Source organism: Aristolochia californica, unplaced genomic scaffold, assembly GCF_029961685.1.
Source record: "Aristolochia californica isolate CCGP_79_NKW_82.1479 unplaced genomic scaffold, dmAriCali1.0.hap1 SCAF_4, whole genome shotgun sequence".
NCBI classification, from domain to species: Eukaryota; Viridiplantae; Streptophyta; class Magnoliopsida; order Piperales; family Aristolochiaceae; genus Aristolochia; species Aristolochia californica.
In genome coordinates, this window is record NW_027182103.1 from 25715 (window position 1) to 48636 (window position 22922).

The 22922-nt window shown below is 41.0% G+C and overlaps 1 protein-coding gene across 1 annotated transcript in view; it reads right to left on the reverse strand.

Moving 5' to 3' along the window:
• Nucleotides 1-22922, reverse strand: part of LOC137962843 (elongation factor Ts, mitochondrial) — a 38992-nt gene that overhangs the window by 14109 nt on the left and 1961 nt on the right. Inside the window, exons 2-4 of the mRNA XM_068809944.1 lie at nucleotides 17919-18251; nucleotides 17602-17774; nucleotides 3570-3656 (exon numbers count right to left, since the gene is read on the reverse strand). Of these exons, the coding sequence (XP_068666045.1) occupies nucleotides 3570-3656; nucleotides 17602-17774; nucleotides 17919-18231 (573 nt within the window). The 5' untranslated portion in view covers nucleotides 18232-18251. The remainder of the gene's footprint in view (nucleotides 1-3569; nucleotides 3657-17601; nucleotides 17775-17918; nucleotides 18252-22922) is intronic.

The window sequence follows — 22922 nt, forward strand, 5'->3', positions numbered from 1 at the left end:
CATATTCCTAGATCTGCTAATCACTTAGCGGATAGTCAGGCTAAACTAGGTGTTTTTCTCCAACATCTTGTTGTGGAGTAAGGTCCTGTTTAGCAAGGTTTGTATTCTTTCTCTCAGTAATATATTCACACCTCTTCTCAAAAAAAAAAAAAAAACCTACCTATAGTCTACAACACATTTGTTAGTCTATAAGAGTAGAAACGCTGATGTAGTAATGTAATGTTCTACATGGTAATTATCTTCTCTTCCTTAGCAGTGATTTAGACAAGATAAGGAAAAGATTCGAGATGTGCTTATTGGGCCCATCCTATTGTATGGGTGTTTGGTTTGACCAACCTATTTGGGGATCAATCCTACCTTCACAAATTGCATCAACTTTAGAGCTTTTAGTGTATTAAGTTTTTACCTAATATTTGGTAATGGGAATCATGTCTCATGTTTGAATCTCAAAGGAAACCACTAGAGTGTGTTGCAAAATAAATATGGATAAGTCTTACATGATTCTCATGAAAAGGAGTTTCATGGGAAGAAATTGTAGCCAAGGATAAAGTTTAGTATTTTCAGATCTCTACTTTATTAAAAGTTGTTTAATTTTTCTAGGATTTGACCATTATTTATTTGCTTTGATTATGGTTAGTAATTCTATTTTGGGTTTAACTAGGACTTGGGTAGTTTAATTTTATTATGATTTTGTGTACTTCCTCTATTATAAATAGAGGCCCAATATACTATATTTATATCAATCAATGAATTATGCTTCTTCCCAAAAAAATCAACATGGTATCAAAACAGGTTCTGTGAGTTGACTCAATCACCAACAGAGATAATGTTACTCCTTTTCTTATCTGTCATCTCTATTAGTTTATGTTTATATTCAACTTTTTTCTTCCACATTGATGTTTTTCTGTCGCAATACCCGTTTTTTCCTTAGATTTTGCACCTTCATACTACACTTTCATATTACAAACTATATATTCATGGAAAGTTCTTTGACTCTATTTTCCAACGCAACAAGAAGTTTGGCAATTGGATTCTATAAAGAGAAATCGACATCTAAAGCAGCAATAGTCAGCAACAAGAAAGATTTTAGCGATAGTAGAAAACTTCATTTTTCAAAACATTTTATGCCATAAAAAACTAGACTTTATTTAGAAAATTATATCTCAAACAAAATCTATATGAGACTATTTTTTAAACCAAAAAACCATTTCTCAATTCAATGTTTCCATAGAGAGATATCATCATCGGAGTAACCGAAGGTTATGCTGACAGCTTGTTGCATGCATAAATCCAAATTTTTAAGTTGATTGTTTCCTCCTATTAGAATTTGCATGGATGAAGAACTTTTTCAGCAATAGTAGATTGAAGACCACAAATATTTTTCTTTATTCAGTCTATCTTTCTCTTACCATCTGTTTATACTTGGACTCTCTCTTACCTTTTTAGACCAATCTCTTGTTACGTTTCTAGGTTGGTTCCAATTTTTTTGCTATATATGGGTGATTTTTTAGTCCTTTCTAACTTCTTTTATTACTACCCTGTAGTGGGTTTTCTAAAACTATCATTGTCCTTTGAGTAACAGGTATTACCCTACTTAATGATTATTATCAATATTTAGTGTTCAAAATCATTGTGCTGGTTTTAACACCTTTTATTTGTTTATCACCCATATTTTTTAATATTTACCGAGAGTTTGTGTTTGCTTTAGTACTTATTCTTGAGACGCCTTAAGATGATGGAAGAGATGATTGCTACAATTCTTTTATATTAAAGCCAGGGTCACTTCCTTCACCTCCCAACTTGAGGGGGACAATAGAAAGAGAAGTATGAAGAACGAGGTAGGTAACAGAACCTACCATGAAGGATTCTACAAGTTGTGGTCAAAAGTATCGAAGGAGAAGAATTGAAAATCAAAGGTAATTGGCTATCGGTGTTTGTTTGCAGCACATCATAGTCCTTTCGGGTCCTTATTTATAAGATCCTAGTCTTTATTTCCAAGCTTTTTGCCTCACCGTAAGTTTTTCAACTCCCATGACATCACATATTGTAAAATTGACTCTCCTTAATTTGCCTAAGATCAAACTCATTTTTTATCAAAAAAAATTTCTTGTGCAACTAGATTAGTTTTTATTCATCTATGGCTCAAACTTTGTCTCATGTTATGAAAATTGAGTGTGTCAATCCCTTTTATTTGAGTTCCTTTGAGTTGATCTTCTCATTTGCAATGGACGACTTTATTAAAAGGCTCAAAAGAACAAGATTACAAGGAGGGGGAATCATCCCAAACAATGAGAGATTGTTGGGAGGTTCCAAATTGAGCTTAGCTAGCCTATCAGCCACAGAATTGGATGGCTTTATTATATCCTTTGTGACTTGTTTTCCACCTTCTGATATGAGTAAGTTTTTCTTACTTGAAAGGTGTTTAAGAAGTTGCACATGGCGCCCCAGCCTATTCAAGTTATTTTCGAAGTCCTAGTCTTGGCTTCAATTTTATCTTTCATCCATCCTTCTTTTAAGCCTTTTTTTTGGGTTCCACCCTAAAGGTAGAGTTTTCTGATAGCCATTATCGTCACTTATCTATCTAGTTTGGAGGTGGTTTATTTGAAGGGAGATCAATTTATTTATTCTTCAGTTCAAGTTGGGGCTCTCTAAGCTTTTGCACCCCAGTTTGAGGAGAAGATGTAGAGGAATATGGTGGTGTTGGCTGAAAACTATTGTGAACCAAAGGTGTTATTTTTGACCAAGATTTTAATATTCCAAGTAAGGGTGAGAACATAAGATGAAGATTTTGCACAAATAAAAAAAAAATCAACAAAAGCAAATTGAAGATTATGAGTATTTTTTCTTTGCAAGATGAAGTTACAAACTCTAGCTTGAGGGGGAATCTTAAAGAATAAATATGAAAAAGACTTACATGATTCTCATGGAAAGGAGTCTCATGGGAGAAAGCTGTAGCCAAAAAGAAAGTTTAGTATTTTCAGATTTTTACTTTATTAAGAGTTGTTTATTTAAAGATATATGTTTAAGTGGTTGTTTACTTTGATTATGGCTAGGAATTTTATTTTGGGTGTAACTGGGACTAGGGTAGTTTAATTTCATTATGATTCTATGTATTTCCTCTTTTATTAATAAAGGCCCAATGTACTCAATTTATATCAATCAATGAATTATTTTTCTTCTCCACATATTCAACATAGTGTAAGAGCAGGTTTTGTGAGTTGACTCGGTCAACCCATAGAGCTAATGTTTTTCATCAAAGTGGATAGTAGATATAATACACTTCAGGCCCCTTTTACGACAGCAAAAGGCAAATGAAGATCGATTAGGGAAGGACCAAATCACTAACCCATGTCAAAAGTGAACCACGAGGACCAGTCAAGGGTAATACCACTTTCTCACCACCTTATATTCACCACCATCACATGTTAAATCAATGGTTGTACTTCCTATAAGTAAATATTGCAACATTGAAACGTCATGTGCAGATAAGGGTATTTTTTCCTCAAACCACTGAAGTATGAGAATTAAAACATTTTAAATGTAGATTGGGCCGGTAGTCTGAATCTCACCTGTAAATGTTCGGGCCCAATAACTGAACCCATTGAACCTTGCTGACCACATTCAATTGACAATGCTGTCTTTGCCAAAGACACAGCCTGCAAGTTGTAAATGGTGGTATATGAAGGGAAACAATAGGAAAGAAAACAAGCCAAAAAAAAAGGATTAAACAAAACTAGCAACACACAGAGCAGCATCCAAGATAACAAATAACATCCAGACCCAAAATGAGAACTACAAACAGTTAGCTCAAGTGAAATATATTGCATTGGTGAAGTTTAACATGAAAATGCACATTATGTGAGGGATAACATTGTTCTGATCAACGACATCCCCCCTCTCCTATGTTATTTAACATTGTGGGGAAGCCTTGGCAACAAACTTTAGAGCTGGTTGTCACTGGCAAATTTCCTGAGCAATCTAGTGCCTTTTCGTACTTTGTTACTTCAGCTTGCTGACAACAGTCTGTGCTTTCGTACTTGGTACAGAAGACCAAATCCTTATTCTTAAATTCTTGTTGCCTATTCATGATTTTTTTTGAAATGTGGATGAGAAGATTTTATAAACTTAAATTAGCGTAATATGTTGATCAGTCCAAATCCTCACTCAATTGGAGTCAATTTATTGTATTCTCACTGGGCCTTCCTCTTTATCACATTATGATGTGAAGTGGCACCTTTACAAGTGAAGATCTGGGCCTTCATTCTTTACTAGTTCATGCAACCAAGGAATTGTTGCAAAAACGGACAGGAGAGCAAATTTTTAAATCTAGTGGGTAAGAAAATTATCATCAAAGCCACATTTGCAGGTATTTTGAACTTTTATTCATTCCCTCTTAATCCATAGTAATTCACCTACAGCATATATCATGGCTCTATACTCAGCCTCAGCACTAAACCTTGTAACAACATTTTGCTTCTTACTTTTCTACGTAACTAGATTTTCTGCAAATCCAATACAGAAACCAGAGGTGGATTTTCTATCATCTGGAGACCCAACCCTATCAGCATCTGCATAACTTTCAATATTGATATGACCATGACACTTATATAAGAGCCCTTGTCCTGGAGCCCTTTTTAAACTTTTAAGGATCCTTTCCAATGTTTGCCAATAAGTGTCTGAGGTTTATGCATGCAGTGGCTAACAACACTAATTGCAAAGGAGATATTTGGTTTAGTAACAATGAGATAGATCAACTTCCCTACTAGCTTTTGGTATTTTCCCACATCTACATTTTTCTCTAGAGCCAGCATATAATTTCACATTTGTATACATAGGAGTCAGCAAAGCTACATCCCATCGGCTCGTCAAATTTCATCAGATGGCTGGACGAGGGGTCGGTCAAGGAGTAATCTCCTCCCACCAACCATCTGGGGAACGAAGTAACTCCCACTCAACGACCACTCCCTCTGATCCAGCACCTCTAGTAGGACAGCGCCCAGGATGGGGTGAAGATCGAACCAGTCTGGGGAAGCAGCATCCGCAGCAGCAGCAACGAAAAGGTAAACAACTGGAAGAAGAAGACAAGAAGGAAAAAGAAAGTATTGACTTTGAAGATAGTTCAAGCGAGAGATGGCAAACTGTAATCTCGAGATCCTCACGCCGAAGGATCCTAGTGGAGGATCCGACCAGATACGAATTCCGGAATGGAAAAGCAAAGCTAACCTTTCGAAAGAGAAAGGAGAAGAGTGGGGAGGCCATCCAGATTCATGCACAAGAGGGGGGAAAAAATCATACATCTCCCTCCCGATCTCTGCAATCAGTTGTTTCCTAAACATCTTCAGGAAAGTTCAATTAGGGCACACGTGAAGAAAATACAGCAGATCACTCCTCACCGGGGATCTGGAATTCCAAGTACACAGTCAGTATCATGGAGGACTTCTTGAATGCGTCATCCACCAAAGACGTGGCCAAAAGATAATGGTTATGATTTTTCTCCCACAGCTCTCCACTTCTAGAATGGGATGGAAACGCATTGATCAAATTCTCCAGCAGTTAGCCACATCCCAAAAAATCCACTCACAACCCAGCGTTTCACACCAGTCAACTCTGTCGTTTCCACCGGATCCTCCACCAGAGAAGACTCAGGTCTTCAAAACCAATTGTCCAACACCACCACCAATATCACTCCCTCAAGATTCACCCCAAAAAAACCAGTTCTCTATATCATTGCCAGCCCACATCAAATCTGAGGGAAAGCGCAAAATGTCCCTGGCGCTCTTTGAAGATCCGGAAAAAATTTTCACCAGCAAACAACTCCAAGAATAGCTGAAAAAACGAAATATCATGTCCACAGCCATCATCAAAGCTCATGAGAGGAGCTGGCTAATCAACTGTCTTTCGGAGGAGGACCGCAAGAGACTACATTCACTGAAGACAGAGACTAATTCAATGATCCTCCACATGACCAATTGGAGCCCAGAACTCACAGACCCCATCTTGGGGCAATGGGTGATCGTCAAAGGTCTTCCAGTGGAAATCCGATGCCGGCATACTCTGGAATGCCTCACAAAAGATTTCGGAGAGCTTATTTGGGCCGAAAGCCAGCCAACGCAGCTTCACAAAGAAAAAATTTTCATCCGGCCAACATCACCGATAAGTGGTTTACAGTTTTTTCATCTCTTGGGGAAAACCACGATCTGGGTCTCCATGGAATTTGGAGATCTGGAAGTGCTTCCGGCAGCCAACTCGGAAGAAACCTCACGAAACATAACCCAGGCTAAGCCGACCCACCAGTTGCTGACTCGGAAACATCACTCGGAGTTCAATCGGACATGGGTTCCAAAAAAAAAAATCCGACCACACAAAATCAATCCCCATATCCCGAAACAATCCAATCAATATCAGTTCACAGTAACCCTCTTAATGCCTCCGCCGAAAAAGTTTCAATCCACATAAATGCCTCCGCCGAAAAAATCCCATCTCTGACATTGCCCTTGACCACAGTGCCACTCCCCAGTTTTCCCAAAGCATCTGAAATACATCTATCCCCAAACCCAAAATTTGACAAGATTTCTCAACATGATCTACCACCACATCCTTCACCTGACAAGGAGACTCTCATTACTTCCCCATCCTCACATCCATCGCCGTCACACTCTGCCTCACCTTGACACAAAAACCAAAAAAAGAAACACTTTTCCCCACACACCTTTCTCTCCACTAACCAAAAACCATCACCACCCTCTGAAATCAATGGTATTTCCAATGGCTCTCCGATCTGGCAACCTTGAGCCCCGCACCGTACTTCTTCACATACAAAAAACACCTTTTCAACCGTCAAATCCACAGCCGTCGACCACATCAATTCCCAAAACACCTCAGTCCACATCACGCCGCCGCCCATCCTTTCATTTCTACATCACCCCCTTCCCCTTCGCCGCCCCTCGATTCCCGAAGCAATACCACTCGTCTATCATACGTCAACCTCTCAGTCCACATCACGCCGCCCTCACATCCTTTCATATTTAAATCCCTCCCCTCCCCTCCGCCGCCTAAAGCTCTCGTTTCCCGAAGCCGTACCCCTCACCTGTGATACACAAACTCTCCCCCGTCTCGAGGTTTCTCTACCTCGATAAATCCCCTTTTCTCCCCTATCTCACCCACATTCTTGGCTCCTTCCCGAGGATTACCTCCTGCGACCCCCCCTATCTCAAACCTTCCACATCAACTCTCCCAACACCCCGCTCCTCCCACCGTCCCATCAGACCCTCCCTCTCTGACACAAACCTCCCTATATACGGCCACCCCTCGAGCCCCGCTAAGCCCATCCCTCCTCTCCAATGAATCCACCTGGGATTTCGACCCCCCTTTTTACTCCCCTCCCCCCCCCACCCCCCCCCCCCCCCCCCCTTTATATTCACTCTCCCACTATCCTCTACCCCACCCCCCTTCGTATTATCCTCCCCCACTCGGACACCATGGAAAACCCAACACCCAAAACATTCACCCCTCCCCTGCACATCAATACTGGAAAACAAAATGCCAACACCCCTTATCGGTATACCTATTCCTGAAAAAAGAAAGAAGGGAAAAATAAAGCCAAAAACAGCACCCCCACACCTTCCGAAAAAAGCACTGAAAAAGATAAAATCAAAGACACTACCCCCCCCCCCCCCCCTCCTTTCCTTCCATTGGAATTTCCCCCTGATTGGTACGATCTCCCCCCTGCTTTGCCCTCTGGAATCTCTCCAATTTGGTCCGACCTCCCCCCAACTATAACCTCTAAATCTACCCTAACCAAGACCTTCACTCCCAATCCGCGGGATGAGCTCCTCCTGTTTCTGCTGGAACAGGAACAAGACTTTCCACGGGAGGAATTTTTAGAAATGACGGAGCTCGCCAACATCTTCTATGCGGGCTACTCTGAAGCTGGCGTATTGCCGCGGAATATCAACACCCACCGTTCCCCATGATCGTTCTATCATGGAATGTCAGAGGACTCGGCTCTCTGGCCAAGCGAGCCCTCATCAGAGCGGCGCTTTTTGATGTTAAACCAAAAATTGCTATTCTTCTTGAAACTAAGATACAGTCTTTTGATTACTCAATTGTTTGTAATTTATGGTATGACACCAACCCAGCGTGGGCAAATGTGGATGCAATTGGTCATTCTGGTGGCATAATTGTCATCTGGGATCCAACTGCTTTTGATGTTATTTCTGTCTTTCCAGGGCAATACTCAATCGGTCTTCAGCTCCTGGATGACAACCTCGGTACTTCTTGGGCGCTAGCCAGCATATATGGGCCAACTCGTTACCGTGACCGAGCATCTTTCTGGGAGGAAATCTATCAGCTTGTCCAATTATGGGACCTCCCTTGGCTCATTGGAGAAGACTTCAATGCGACTCTACTTTGCTCTGACAAAAATCCTCCTGACTCCCGAACCTCATCAACCATGAGAGCTTTTTCTGATTTTATCAATAATCTTGCTCTCTCCGAGGCTTCACTCTCGGGGAAAAAATTCACCTAGACAAATTGTCAGAATCCCCCTATTTTGTCTAAATTGGACAGATTTTTTGTCAATGTAGAATGGAACCTTCTTTTCCCCAACGCCTCTGGCCAAGTCCTAAACAAAATAGGATCTGACCATTGGCCTATCCAACTCAACTCTCGGCCAGTTACGTGGGAAAGATCTCCCTTTCGGTTTGAGAACACCTGGTTTTTAACCGAGGCTTTCATCCCTTCGTTGAAAACGTGGTGGCTCGAATTGGAAAATCATCCGAACCCGAGCTGGGCCCTCCCTCGAAAACTCAAAGGCCTCAAGACAAAGATCAGAATGTGGGATAAAAATCACCGAATTTCTGTTGCTTCCCAGAAAGATTTGATTCGCCGCCACATTTCTGAGCTGGATCTACTGGAGGAACAGAGGTTAACCTCTCCTACTGATTTACTGGTTAGAAATAATTTAAATTCTGAATATCTTACATTTCTTCGTTCTGAATCTGTCCGTTGGAAACAACGTTCAAGATTTCGTTGGATGGCTGAGGGTGATGGAAATACAAAGTTTTTCCATTCCATCGCCTCGGCCAGGAGGAGGACTAACCGTATCACTACTCTCTGTAACGGAGACCAAGTGGTAACGGATAGTGCCTCCATTTCTAACCTTTTGGTAAAGTACTTCTCAAAGCTATATTCAGAAGACTGTTTCAGAAGACCAAAAATCCATCAGCTCGACTTCGAGCGCATTTCAGTTGAAGACACTGCTGATCTTGAAAAGCCATTTTCCTCAGAAGAAATTGAACGGGTTGTCCTTGGCCTTCCTAAAGATAAAGCCCCCGGACCAGATGGCTTTAATGGTGAGTTTTATCACTGCTTTTGGGACCTGTTAAAAAATGATGTTTGCGCCCTCGTTCACAATTTTCACCAAGTGGGAATAACTCATTCTGGAATCGGCGCATCTTTTATTGCACTTATTCCTAAAAAAACTAATTCGGAGGTTCCTAAAGATTTTCGCCCATTTAGTCTCACTTCCAGTTCATATAAAATTATTGGGCGTCTATTGGCTAATCGGCTAAAAGTTGTCCTTTACAAGGTAATTAATCCTTGTCAAAGTGCTTTTATCCGAGACAAAAACATCCTGGACTCTTCTCTAACAGCCCATGAACTCCTTGATTCTTTCAAAAAATCTTCCCTTCCAAGGTTTGTTCTGAAAATTGATTTTGAGAAAGCCTTTGATCGGGTTGATTGGAAACTGGTGGACTATCTTTTTGACCATATGGGTTTTGGCACAAGATGGAAGTTCTGGATGAGGAGTTGTATCTCCTCTCTTTCTTATTCTGCCTTGGTAAATGGGAAATCTCGAGGCTACTTCAAAGCCTCTAGGGGGATAAGACAACGTGACCCCCTTTCTCCATTTATTTTTACTCTCGTTGGAGAATACATTACCTCTATGATCCGGTTTGCTAAACGTTCGGGTTGGCTCAGTCCTGTTTTTTCTTATCCAAACCAAGACGTTCCCATTCTTCAGTTTGCTGATGATTCTATCTTTTTTGGAGAAGGATCCATGAGACAAATCAAACACATGAAAGTAATTTTGAACATCTTTGAATTGACGTTTGGTCAAAAGATTAGCTCAGAAAAAACATCAATTTTTGGATTTAATATTGAAGCCTTTATTCTCAGCTCAATGGCGAACTATCTGGGTTGTAAGGTAGCGTCCGTTCCGAGCACTTATCTGGGCTTACCTTTGACTCCGCTCCTGCCTAAGAAAAACTCCTGGTTTCCGGTTGTTGAGGGGCTTGAGAATCGTCTGGCTTCTTGGAAAGGAAAATTTTTATCCAAAGCTGGTAAGCTGGTTCTAATCAAATCTTGCCTTCATGGAATCCCTTCCTATTTTTTATCTTTGTACCATTGTCCAGCATCTACTCACGATAGAATTGAATTTTTGAAAAGAAGATTCCTATGGGATGGGCCAAATGGGGAAAAAAAGTTTAATCTTGTCAAATGGGTTGATGTTTGTAAACCACTTGTAATGGGGGGCCTCGGGATTCGGGACATTGCTACCACAAACAAGGCTCTACTCTTAAAGTGGATTTGGAAGTTCAACATGCACCCTAATCTTCTGTGGCGCCAAATGGTTGCAATTAAATCTGGTACAGATAATGGCTGGTGGACAGAAGGGGGAAGAATTTACAAGTTATCCCTCATTTGGAAGAAAATTGTCAAACTCTTACCTACCTTCAAATATGCCGTCAAATGCTACATAGGGAGCGGTACAGTTACTCTATTCTGGACAGATTGGTGGATAGGGTCTAGTTGTTTAAAGGAAAGTCATCCTCGCCTATATCAACTGTCAAGATCTCGTAGCTCAAAGATTTCTGACCATTGGCAGTCTTCGGGCGGCTGGAATCTTCATCTCAGGCGAGCGTTGAATGACTCTGAAGCTGTTGAAGCCTCCTGTCTGGTCAATTTGCTTTCTGGTGTGACTTTAAAAAGCTCTACCGATACACTCATCTGGACTCCCAACAAACAAGGTATGTTCTCCACAGCTTCAACGTACCATCATATGATTTCATACCCGCCTCCCCACACAGAACATCCTGCTGCCTTTGCGTGGTCACTCCCTATTCCTCCTCGAATTAAGTTTTTCATCTGGACGGTATGTCGTAAGAGAATATTAACTTCTGACGCTTTGCAAAGATGAGGCATTAATACTCCTAATCCATAATGCCCATTTTGCGATACATCTCTTGAAACAGCAGATCACACGCTTCTACATTGCAAATTTGCTCATAAGATTTGGACCGAATTAATGAACAAAATCGGTTTATTATACTGCCCTTTGCCAGATCTGCAAAACACTATCTTAACTTTGGTTAGCTCTCATCTTCCAAAATTGGGGAAAATTTTGATCTCTTGTTGTGCTGGGCACATTGCGTGGAATTTATGGAAAGAAAGAAACAATCGTAAATTCAATCAGAAAGCTATCCCTTGGAATATTCTTTGTGATCAAATCATTGGTCAAGTTAGCTCTTGGGTTCTCCTTCGCAAAGAATTCTATAATTTAAGAGCGACAAACATGCGGGAAATTTGGCGAAATGTCTTTTCCATCGAAGGTTCCTATGATGGTTGAATGGACCAAACCTCCTCCTGGACACTTTAAACTCAATTTTGATGGAAGTGCTCTCGGGTGTCCGGGGCCAGCTGGGTTCGGTGGAGTAATTCATGATGATCTAGCGAATCTTCTATTCACTTATGCGGGTCCGATTGGAGTTTCTGACTCTACTTGTGCGGAATTACATGGGTTGTTCAACGGATTGAAACTCTTCAAGCAAAAAAAGGAGGGTGCTCTCTTGGTTGAAGGGGATTCTCAAGTCATTATTAACTGGTGCTCCAAGTCATCAAAGCCTCCGTGGCGTCATTGGGAGATTTTTGATGAAATTTGTAATTTAACTTCTGGTTTACAATGCAGGAAACATGTTCCAAGATCTGCTAATCACTTAGCCGATGCTCAAGCGAAAAAAGGCGTTACCCTCCAACATCTTGTTGTGGAGGAAATGACTTTTTGCTTCTAGGTATGTAATTTTTCTTCTTTTTATAATACATTCACACATCCTCTCAAAAAAAAAAAAAAAAGCTACATCACAACTCTCTGTGTATTTAAGTAGGTCAAACACATATTTTCTTTGTGACAGGATAATACCATGCTTGGACCACCAGACTACAATACCAAAAAAGTACTTGAGAAGCCCCAAGTTTTAAACTCACTGCATATTTTTTGTTTTACTTGACTAATTTGAGATACTGCCATAATTTAGTCAATCTTCCATGGGCAAAATAGGCTAAGGAAAAAATATAGTGGAGGAAAATCCAGATGGGGCAGCACCAAACGAATTTTCTGGCCTTAGAAAAGCTAACTCTTTTCTGCTTGCCAAAAATACAGCCTTCACACAAACTGTCATTTACAGTTTTCAACTCTGGTAGATTCCCTTTGGATTGAAGCACTTTCATTCCCTTCTCACTCATAAGACCAAGCCTATAATGCCACTAGTCATAATCAATAACAGCATCAACAACCATGTCTTTGCAACTGGTAGTGATGTAAAGAGTTCCAATTTTAACTCCCCGTGCAACAACCATGGATCCCTTTGTGACTTTCCAGGTAGCACCATTAAAAGTCACGATATGACCTTCATCATCAAGCTACCCCAATGAGATCAGATTACGCATCAGTTTTGGTACATGTCTGAATTTTCCATATTGACCTGTTTGACATCCTCAAACGAACATTACCAATACCAACAATATCCAAAAGTTCTCCATCAGCAAGATACACCTTCCCGTGATCTCCAGCAACATAATTCTCCATGATCTCACGATCTGTAGTGGTGTGAAAAGAAGCTCCTGAATCTAACACCCAAAAGGTCAATAGGACTACCAACCGACAAGTGTAAAGCATCTTGTACCTCTTAAGTCACCACATCTGAAGCATCGTTTTTCTTTTCATCCTTCTTCGGTGCTCTACAATTTTTCTTTATGTGACCAGACTTGCTACAATTCCAGCATTCCACATTCCTTCCAAATTTGGACTTGCTTCTACCTTTCCTTGACTTCCCTCGACCATTGCCCTTGTTGAAATTCCTCTCGAAGTTCCTACCCCAAGTATTGACACTTAGGGTAGAATTAGATGTCGACGTGGCATCCCAAACATCATCAAAGATCAGCTTCCCATTGCCTACAGAGTTGCTGACCACAGCTCTCATAGGCTCCCAACAATTTGGCAGAGACACCAAAAGAATTAAAGCACAAACCTCATCATCAAATTTAATTTGAACGGATGTGAACTCGTTCAAATTCAATGCAGCTGATGAATTTTCTGTCATTTTTAAATTCAAGAGTTTTTTCATGAGATGTACCTTATTATTTGCAGAAGTCTTCTCATACATGTCGGAAAGAATCTTCATCATCCCCGTTGTGGTTTTCTCCAACGATACGTTGTGTGCAACGTTCTTTGACAATGTTAACCGGACTACTCCCAACACTTGTTTATCAAGGAGATTCCACTCATCATCTTTCATACCTTTTTGTTTCATATCCAGAAGTGGCGCGTGCAGCTTTTTATTGTACAGATAATCATCGATTTGCATCCACCAGAACGCAAAATCCATACCATCAAACTCCTTGAACCCTAGTGTCGATCCTTCTCGACTAGTTATTGCTCTCAATCACAAACGAAAGCTCTAATACCACTTGTTAGGAATTAAATGCCCCAATTCCAAACTAACGAGAACAATAATAATAATCGCGGAAGAAAGGAAAATCAAACACGAAAACAAACAACAAGATTTATACAAGTTCGCCTCAAGGTGAGACTACGTCCTGTCTTCCGCCGCTGCAGTAAACCACTATGAAGATTAAATAGTTTACAAGAGAAATCGCACACTTACAAGTGTTTATCTCTAACCTCTCGGGCTGCAACTCGAGAAGTTCCTCGGATTAAGATGATAAAACCCTAATAGCGGCTCCTGTTGGACCATGCTCCGGGCCCGGACGGATTCAATGGGGAATTTTACCGCCAATACTGGCCCCTCATCGGTGAAGACATAGCTCACATGGTCTACTCGTTCTACCACTGAGGCATTGCTTTCAAGAGTATAGGGGCTTCATTCATCGCCCTTATTCCCAAAAAAGTAGGGGCAAAGCTTCCTTCAAAATTCTGGCCTATCAACCTTACCACTAGCACCTATAAAATTATTGCAAGTCTTCTTGCCAATCGTCTTCGAGCGGTTCTTCTGATTGCTATCCACCAGGGGCAGAGTGTCTTCATCGAAGGAAGGAACATCCTGGATTCTGCCATGGCTTGTCATGAGCTTTTGCATCATTTCAAGACCTAGAAGCTCCCCAGATTTGTTCTCAAGCTATATTTCGAAAAGACATTTGACAAAGTCAATTGGAAGCTTCTTGATATTTGTTTGGAAGGAATGGGTTTTGGTGCTAAGTGGAGATTCTAGATTCAAAGCTGCATCAGACCAGCTACTCGGTGCTTCGGAATGGTATAGTGTGTGGTTATTTTAAAGGCACTTGGGGCATTCGTCATGGGGACCCTCTGTCCCCTATGCTTTTCAATGTGGTGGCAGAATATCTCTCCTCTCTATTTTATTCGGCCAAGGGATTTGGGTGGCTACTCCCCACAACGGATATAGCGGCATTTGACATTCCGATTCTTCAGTTTGCGGATGACACCATTTGCTTCGGTGTGGGCACCATGGATCAAATCAAGAAGTTTAAAGTTGTTCTTGGTCTATTCGAGTTGGCTTCGGGTCAGAATATAAATTGGAGGAAAACCACTCTCTTGGGAGATTATATTGATGGAGTTGAGCTCAGAGATATGGCTGACTTCCTGGGATACTCTCTGGAGAATACGCCAGCTACATATTAAGGTCTCCCCCACTTTGATTCTCGTCCCACGTCTAGGCTTTGGTATCCCCTTATCGAGAAATTTGAGAAGCGATTTACAACTTGGCGGGGCAAGCTCCTATCCACAACGGGTCGACTCACTCTGTTAAAGTTTAGCTTGGTTGGCCTGCCAAATTATCTCCTATCTTTTATTAAGTGTCCAGCCTTTGTGTGCTCAAAGATAGATGTTATTCGTTTTCACTTCCTATGGAGAGGTTCAGAAGACACATTCAGATATCATTTGGTAAGTTGGAAGGAGATTTGTCTGCCTCCAGATACAAGTGGGCTAGGCATTCGACCTACAAAGGATATGAACAATGCCCTCCTGCTTAAGTGGATTTGGACCCTTATTGCCAACCATAAAAATTTGTGGAGAAAAATGGTGTACTACTATCTTCAGATTCCAGGGCATTGGTGGAGAGAGGCAGGCACTTTTGGTCGTCTATCCCCAATTTGGAAATCCGTTTATAAGCTACTTCCAACCTTCAAGGCCGTGATCTCTTTCTACCCAAAAAATGGGAGAACTTTTATTCTAGGCTGACGAGTGGTGTGGTTCCCGCCCCCTCTCTGAGGAATACCCAGGGTTGTACTGGATTGTTATGGACCTTTCATGCTCGGTAGCAAAATCTTGGAATAATCTTTCTTGGAGTCTTCTCTTTCGCCGGAGTTTGAATGATGATGAAGTTGTAGCCTTTTGCTCGCTTCTTTCCAATCTCAATAATACCATCCTCTGGGAGCGAGTGCCAGATAAGCTGATTTGGAAGCCTAGCATCAGTGATACATTCACAGTCGCTTCAGCCTATTCCCACCTCAGGGAAGTTGTCCCCAGTCAGCCAGAGCACAAGGCGAATCTCGCCTGGAGACTTTCAACGCCTAACAAAATAAAATTCTTTATTTGGACAGCCATAAGAGAGCAAATCCTCACGGCGGACAATCTTCACAGCAGAGGTTTCACTGCCCCGAATGCTACCTGCCCCCTATGTGACATTTGTGAGGAGTATACAGCATGTTCTTCTATATTGTGGCTTTTCATGAGAGTTTGGATGGCAGTGTTCCAGAAAATCGGTATTTAAGTGAGCCTCCATCAGGATCTATTTGGCACTTTTCAAATGGTGTTTGGGACTCGCCTCCCTAAAATTGGCAAGATTTTGCTCTTTGCATACCCCTTGCTCACATCTCTTGTTGTCTTTGGCTCGAAAAAAATAATCAGAGATTCAATTCCAAGTTCAGCAATATGGATAATACGGTCACTTGCGTTGTAGGTATGGTTTCCAAATGGCTCCACACCAGGAATTAATTTGCTCCTCAGGCCGGGGTCACCCTTCGTTAAAATTAGTGTCTTCTGGCACACATGGCGGGTCCCTAGAGGATTCCGATCATGACTGAGTGGGAGCCTCCCCCTAGTAACTGCATTAAGCTGAATTTTGAAGGTAGTGCTTTGGGAGGCCCAAGAGGCTGGTGCGGGGTGGGTGGAGGTTCAAGAATCGTAGTGGAGAGACTATTCTATCCTATGTTGGGCATGTGGGCATTGCAGATTCTACCACTGTGGAGGTGAATGCTCTTCATTTTGTGTTGAAGATTTTCAAAGATCGATTTCAAGGGAAGTTGTTGATTAAGGGGGACTCTAAAGTGGTCATTAGTTGGTGCTCTAATTCACCCCCCCCCCCCCCCCCTGGCGGCATTGGCCAATTCATTCATCTATTGCAGATATTATATCTTCCATTTCTTGTACTTGGAATCATATTCCTAAGTCAGCCAATTCTTCGGCTGATAGGTTAGCTAAATTTGGAACCTCCCAACAATCTCTCATAGTTTGGGATGGTTTCCCTTCCTTGTAATCTTGCTCTTTTGAGCCATTTAATATAACTCAGCACTATTTCAAAAAAAAAAAAATCACCATAAATTACATCAACTTAGCATCTAAATGAGTCAGCTTATGAAGAGAAAACAGCAACAAGGTGCATGAGATATACAACAACTCATGGTTTTCATGAATAAATATGTTGGATCATGTAAAGTGACAGCATAGGGAATCTATGCATGAAGAAAGCATAAAAAACACCTTGTTGTGGAGGGAGGTCCTTTTTAGCCAGGTATTGTACTCTTCACTCTTTTAATAACATTCACACCTTTTACTAAAAAAAAAAGAAGGCACAAAAACACATCTTCTAGGCTTCAAGGGAGAATCAAAAGTTCAGCAACAATTCTGAAAACAAATACTTACCTCGTTTTCAAACTAGGCTACTGCAACCAAATTCACCAAAGCATCTTGTGAAACCGAGCAAGGAGAGAAACATTCAAATGAAATCTTGATATCACTGCTCTGATAACATGTTGTTTTTTGAGGTAAAAAGAGGGAAGAAGAGAAGAAGAGAAGAAGAGAGAGAAAGAAAGAGGGAGAAGAAAGGTCGACTTGTTTGAGAAGGGGGAGAAACATTTGAGAAAGAGTAAGAGGATTAGGGTAATGAGTGAATGCCTTAATCCTCCCCCTTACACTTATTTAAATAGATCAAAAGTAACAAATTACATGCATATCCCTCACCATAATAGTTGGAGATTAAAGACAGAACATTTTAATGCAACTCAAGGTCCTTCATATCTTTTAACAAGCTAGTATGAGATGAAAACACGATTGCCTCTTCTACTGACCAAGTATTGAAAAACTTCATTTCTTGCAACAAAATCAGTCTCACAGTTAAGTTCAATGACAGCAGCCTTTTTCTCATTTTGAGCCAATGCAAGAAAACCTTCCGCAGCAGTTCTTGAGAACTTTTTTGATGCCAGAACCACCCCTCTTTTTCTCAAATCCTTTTGAGCCTCCTCTGCATGGGCATGCAGTCAGATACAAGGTTACACAATCCATCAAACAAACAAAAAATAGATAAAACCTATATTAGGCATTGGTAGTTCAGTCTGCAAGAAGAAGAATAGCATATCACTCCTAAGAAGAAGCACTAGGGACTAACCTATATCCCACTTGCAAGCAACTAGAGCAGCTTTGACATCTTTCATGGGAGCACTTGTTCTTTCTCTCAATTGCTTGATAAGATTCACCTGCTGTGTAGCAGGCAGTTCACTACTAAACCTTCTCAATAACAAAAGACCTCCAGAAGGGCTCTGACAATGACTACAGCAGAAATAATTACGTGAGTCTCTCCCTTCAGGGGCTTGTTGCCCTATAAAAGCTCCAGCAGAGTAACTATGCCCAAACTGCCTATAAGCATTTGTACGTTTGAGCAAAACCGCAATTGGGCGCTTGGCAGCTTGTGCAAAAGCCATTCAAGGATGTATATTGCAACCTGGCCACACACATAATCAAAATTTTACAACTAACAGTAAATTATTAGTAAAATAACAAATGAAAACTTTGAATAAGTGTTGCAAGATGTCACCTTTTTAAACCTTTTGTCCCGAAAACAATTGTTCATGCATGTTTTAAGTTTTAACAATTAATTCCAAAAAGTACTTAAGAGCATTGCACATTCAAATTTAGAGACTTCAAATCAATACTTAATCGATGTAGCAAAGTACATTTATGTAACGGCAAACGAACTATATTTTCCTCTGGACAAAAGGTTAGTTGGTCAAAATCATCCATTTTGGGTTCAATATTGACACCTCGGTTTTAAATTCTATGGCAAGTTATTTGGGATGTAAAATTGCATCCCCCCTTGTACATATTTGGGACTTCCACTGTCACTTGTTCTACCCTCTAAAAGTGTCTGGCACCCCGTCATTCAGCGTCTTGAAGGCAGGCTGGCTTCCTGAAGAGGAAGATTTTTGTCCAAAGCAGGTAAGTTTGTCCTTGTCAGATCTTGCCTCCACAGTATTCCTTCTTACTTTCTCTCCTAGTATTGTTGTCCTACCTCAATTCGAAACAGAATTGAATTCATTAAGAGGAGGTTTTTGTGGGGTGGACCAAATGGGGAAAAAAATTACAGCCTCGTGAAATGAGCTGACGTATGTAAACCGATTGTAATGGGTGGCCTTGGGATACAGGATACTGCAGCAACTAATTCCACATTATTACTAAAATGGATCTGGCAATTTAATATGCAACCTGCTCTGATATGGCGGGCCATTGTCACTGCGAAAGCAAACAAAATCTCTGGTTGGTGGACAGAGGGTGGAAGATATAATAAGTTATCTCCCGTGTGGAAAAAGATTGCAAAAATATTGCCAGTATTCAAAAATGCAATCAAGTGCTACTCTGGTACGGGAAGTCAGACAAAATTCTAGGCAGATTGGTGGGTAGGCCCAAGCAGTTTCAATATCAGCCACTATCAAATCTTTTCTTTGGCAAGAAACAAAGATGTGACCATCTCTGCCCAAAGGACAAATTCTGGCGAGTGGAACTTAAACCTTCGGAGAGCATTGTCAAATGCAGAAGTTTTGAAAGCTTCTGACCTTATCACTAGCCTATCATCGGTACGATTCAGAAATGTACCTAACTCCCTCATCTGGACACCCTGCCGACAAGGTACGTTCTCTACTGCTTCAGCTTACAACTTTTTACTCTTCCCTCAATCCAGCCATCCCGCAGCCATTGCATGGTCCTTATTCGCGCCTCCTCGAGCAAAGTTTTTTATTTGGAGCGCATGCCGTAACAAAATTCTCACACCCGATTCGTTAATCTGCCAAGGAACTACTATTCTAGATCCCCTATGCCCCTTCTGCCAAACCACTCCAGAAACTGCCGACCACACTTTGTTACACTGCAACTATGCCCACACTGTTTGGACCAAACTAATTAACACAATTGGTCTGCAATATTGCCCTTCTCAAAATTTGTCATCCGTAATCCTTACTTTTTTTTTACGAAAGTGCGTATATTGATAAACAATGGAAGAATACAAACCTAACTTTGGGAGCCCCACTCCACAACAAAGTGTTGGAGAGACACACCCGCCTTAGCCTGAGAGTCTGCTAAGTGATTAGCAAAACGTGGAATGTGTTTCCATATACAATTTAAGCCAGAAATTAAATTACAAAATTCATTAAACATATCCTAATGACGCCAAGGGGGGTGACCATGGTTGGCAATCCTCACTATTACCAACGCACAGCTTCCTAAGCTCGGGAAATTACTTATCTCATGCTACATTGGTCATATCATTTGGGCCTTATGGAAAGAAAGAAATAACCGAAAACTTAACAGAAAATCTCTCCCGAGGAAAATTCTGATTAATAGAATTATGGGACAAGTTTCCTCATGGAAATTCATGCGAAAAGAGTTTCAAAATTTAAAGGGCTCCAACTTACGTGGAAATTGGCGACTTGTAGCTGAAATGTCTTACCCATCCCGCCCCCCGGTTATGGAAATATGGTCCCCACCTCCGATGGGACATTTCAAATTAAATTTTGAAGGAAGCACTTTTGACTACCCTAGGCCTACCGGTTTTGGTGGGGTCATCCATAACAAAAAATGGAGATCTTTTTTCCTATGCTGGGCCGATTGGAGCATCCGACTCAACTGCTACAGAGCTTTCTAGGTTGTATAATGCTTTAAAACTTTTCAGGCAACGGCCAGTGTGCCCTCTTTGCATTGAAGGTGATTCAAAAGTTGTTATCAATTGGTGTGAGAAGTCCTCTAAAGCTCCTTGGCGGCATTGGGGTCCTTTTGAGGATAAATGTAATTTATCTTCTCAATTGCAATTTTTTTGAGAGAATGGTGTGAATGTATTACTAAAAAAAAAAAAAAATACCTTACTGTACAAGGCCTTCCTTCACAACAAGATATTGAAGGAAAACACCTACTTTAGCCTGCTGCGTCAGTCCAAACTATATGTCACAGCAATCTGACATAAATGAAAAGATGAGGACCATTTTGATCGATTGGCTAATTGAGGTCCACTACAAGTTTGAACTTTTGGATGAGACCTTGTTTTTAATGATGAATCTCATAGATAGATACTTGGAGCGCCAGTTTATTGTGAGAAAGATGCTTCAATTGGTAGGAGTGATAGTTATGCTTCTCAATTGCAATGTAATTGGAAATACATTCCTAGATCTGCTAATCATCTAGCAGATATTCAGGCTAAAGAAGGTGTTTCCCTCCAACATCTTGTTGTGGAGGAAGGTCCTTTTTAGCCAAGTATTGTACTTTTTCCCCTCTCTTTTGAAATATACACCATTTTTACTCAAAGAAAAACGAACTATATTTTCATAAAAAAAGAATAAAAATAAAAATTAAGCTGCTTTTCGCCATGTTCAGCTTCTAAAAGGAACAAATCAAAGTTTCTATATGCATAAGAAGAATTAAATTGATAAGACAAACAGATTTAAATTTTAATATTCTCGCACAAAAATATTGATTAAAAAATCTACCTTCAGTTTCGGGTGCATGGTGGAGAGAGGGTGGCACTGCTCGCCTCCTATCCCCGATATGGAAATCAATTTTCAATCTCCTTCCAGTATTCAGAGATGCTACCGCATTTCACACGGGCAACGGAAGGACCCTTCTCTTCTGGTCGGACTAATAGTGTGGCCCCTGATCTCTCTCAGAGGACTTTCTGGGGCTGCATAGGGTGGCAAACAACCTCTCTTGCTCTGTGGCTGATTCATGGAGTGATCACTCGTGGAGTCTTCAGTTTCGTCGGGGATTAACAGATGAGGAATCGTTGGCTTTTTGTTCTCTCCTTACTAAACTCAGCAGTACTATTATTCGGGAGCACTCAATTGATAAGATGATTTGGAAGCCCAGTAATCATGGTCGATTCACTGTCACTTCAGCTTACTCTCATATCAGAAAGCAAGACTATAGTACTCATGAGCACAAGGCAAATCTGGCTTGGAAACTCTCAGCGCCAAGCAAAATCAAGTTCTTCGTGTGGTCAGCCATCAGAGAACAGATTCTTACTTCAGACAACCTTCACAGAAGAGGCTTCACTGCCCCCGATCTTTCTTGTCCCCTATATGGTGAGTGTGAAGAGATAGTCCAGCATGTCCTCTTACACTGTGGATTTTTGTGGCAAGTTTGGATGAAGATATTTCAGAAAATCAGACTCCAGCTGGAGCTACATCAGGACCTCTTTGGCACCTTTGAGATGGTTCGAGGGATTCTCCTTCCTCGGCTGGGCATATTAATTCTTTCAGCCAATCTTGCACATGTTCCATGGTGCATTTGGCTCGAGCGGAACAACCGAAGATTCAATTTCAAAGCTAGTACCCCAGCCAACACGGCTTCTCATGTCGTCGGCCTCATCTCGAGTTGGCTTCATACAAAGAAGGATTTTGCCACTCTTTTAGGGGTTTCCCTTCGGGGAAAATTGGAATTTGATCGCTCACATGTCTGGCCCTAACAGAGCTCCTAGAATGGTTATTTGGGATCCTCCCCCCAATGACTGCATAAAGCCGAATTTTGATGGTAGTGCTATTGGATGTTCTGGTCCAGCAGGAGTAGGTGGTATACTCAGAGGTCACAATGGAGACCCCATTCTTTCTTATGCGGGTCCGGTGGGCATTGTCGATTCTAATACTGTTGAAGTTAGTGCTCTGTTGTTCGGCCTCCAAATCTTCAGAGATCATCTCCATGGCAAGTTAATCATTGAAGGTGACTCGAAGACGGTTATTAGTTGGTGTTCCAAAGACAACCTCCCCCCTTGGCGCCACTGGCCCATCACTGACAATATTGTTGACATTGTATCTTCTTTGCATTGCAATTGGAATCTCATTCCTATATCAGCCAACTCTCTGGCTGATAAATTGGCAAATATCAAAACTTCCCAACAATCTCTAATTGTATGGAAAGGATTCCCTACTTTGTAATTTGCTCTATTGAGCTTTTGTCTTAATAAAAATCAGCATCATTTCAAAAAAAAAAAAATCAAATGACTTAAAGTGGAAATCCAAAAAAATACTGCAGTGGAGCAATCAGCAAGCAACAAAGAATACTGAAATGACAATCGATAAGACTACTGGATGACAAGAAAGTAAAATAATTTACATCAAATCCCTAAAACATTGATGTT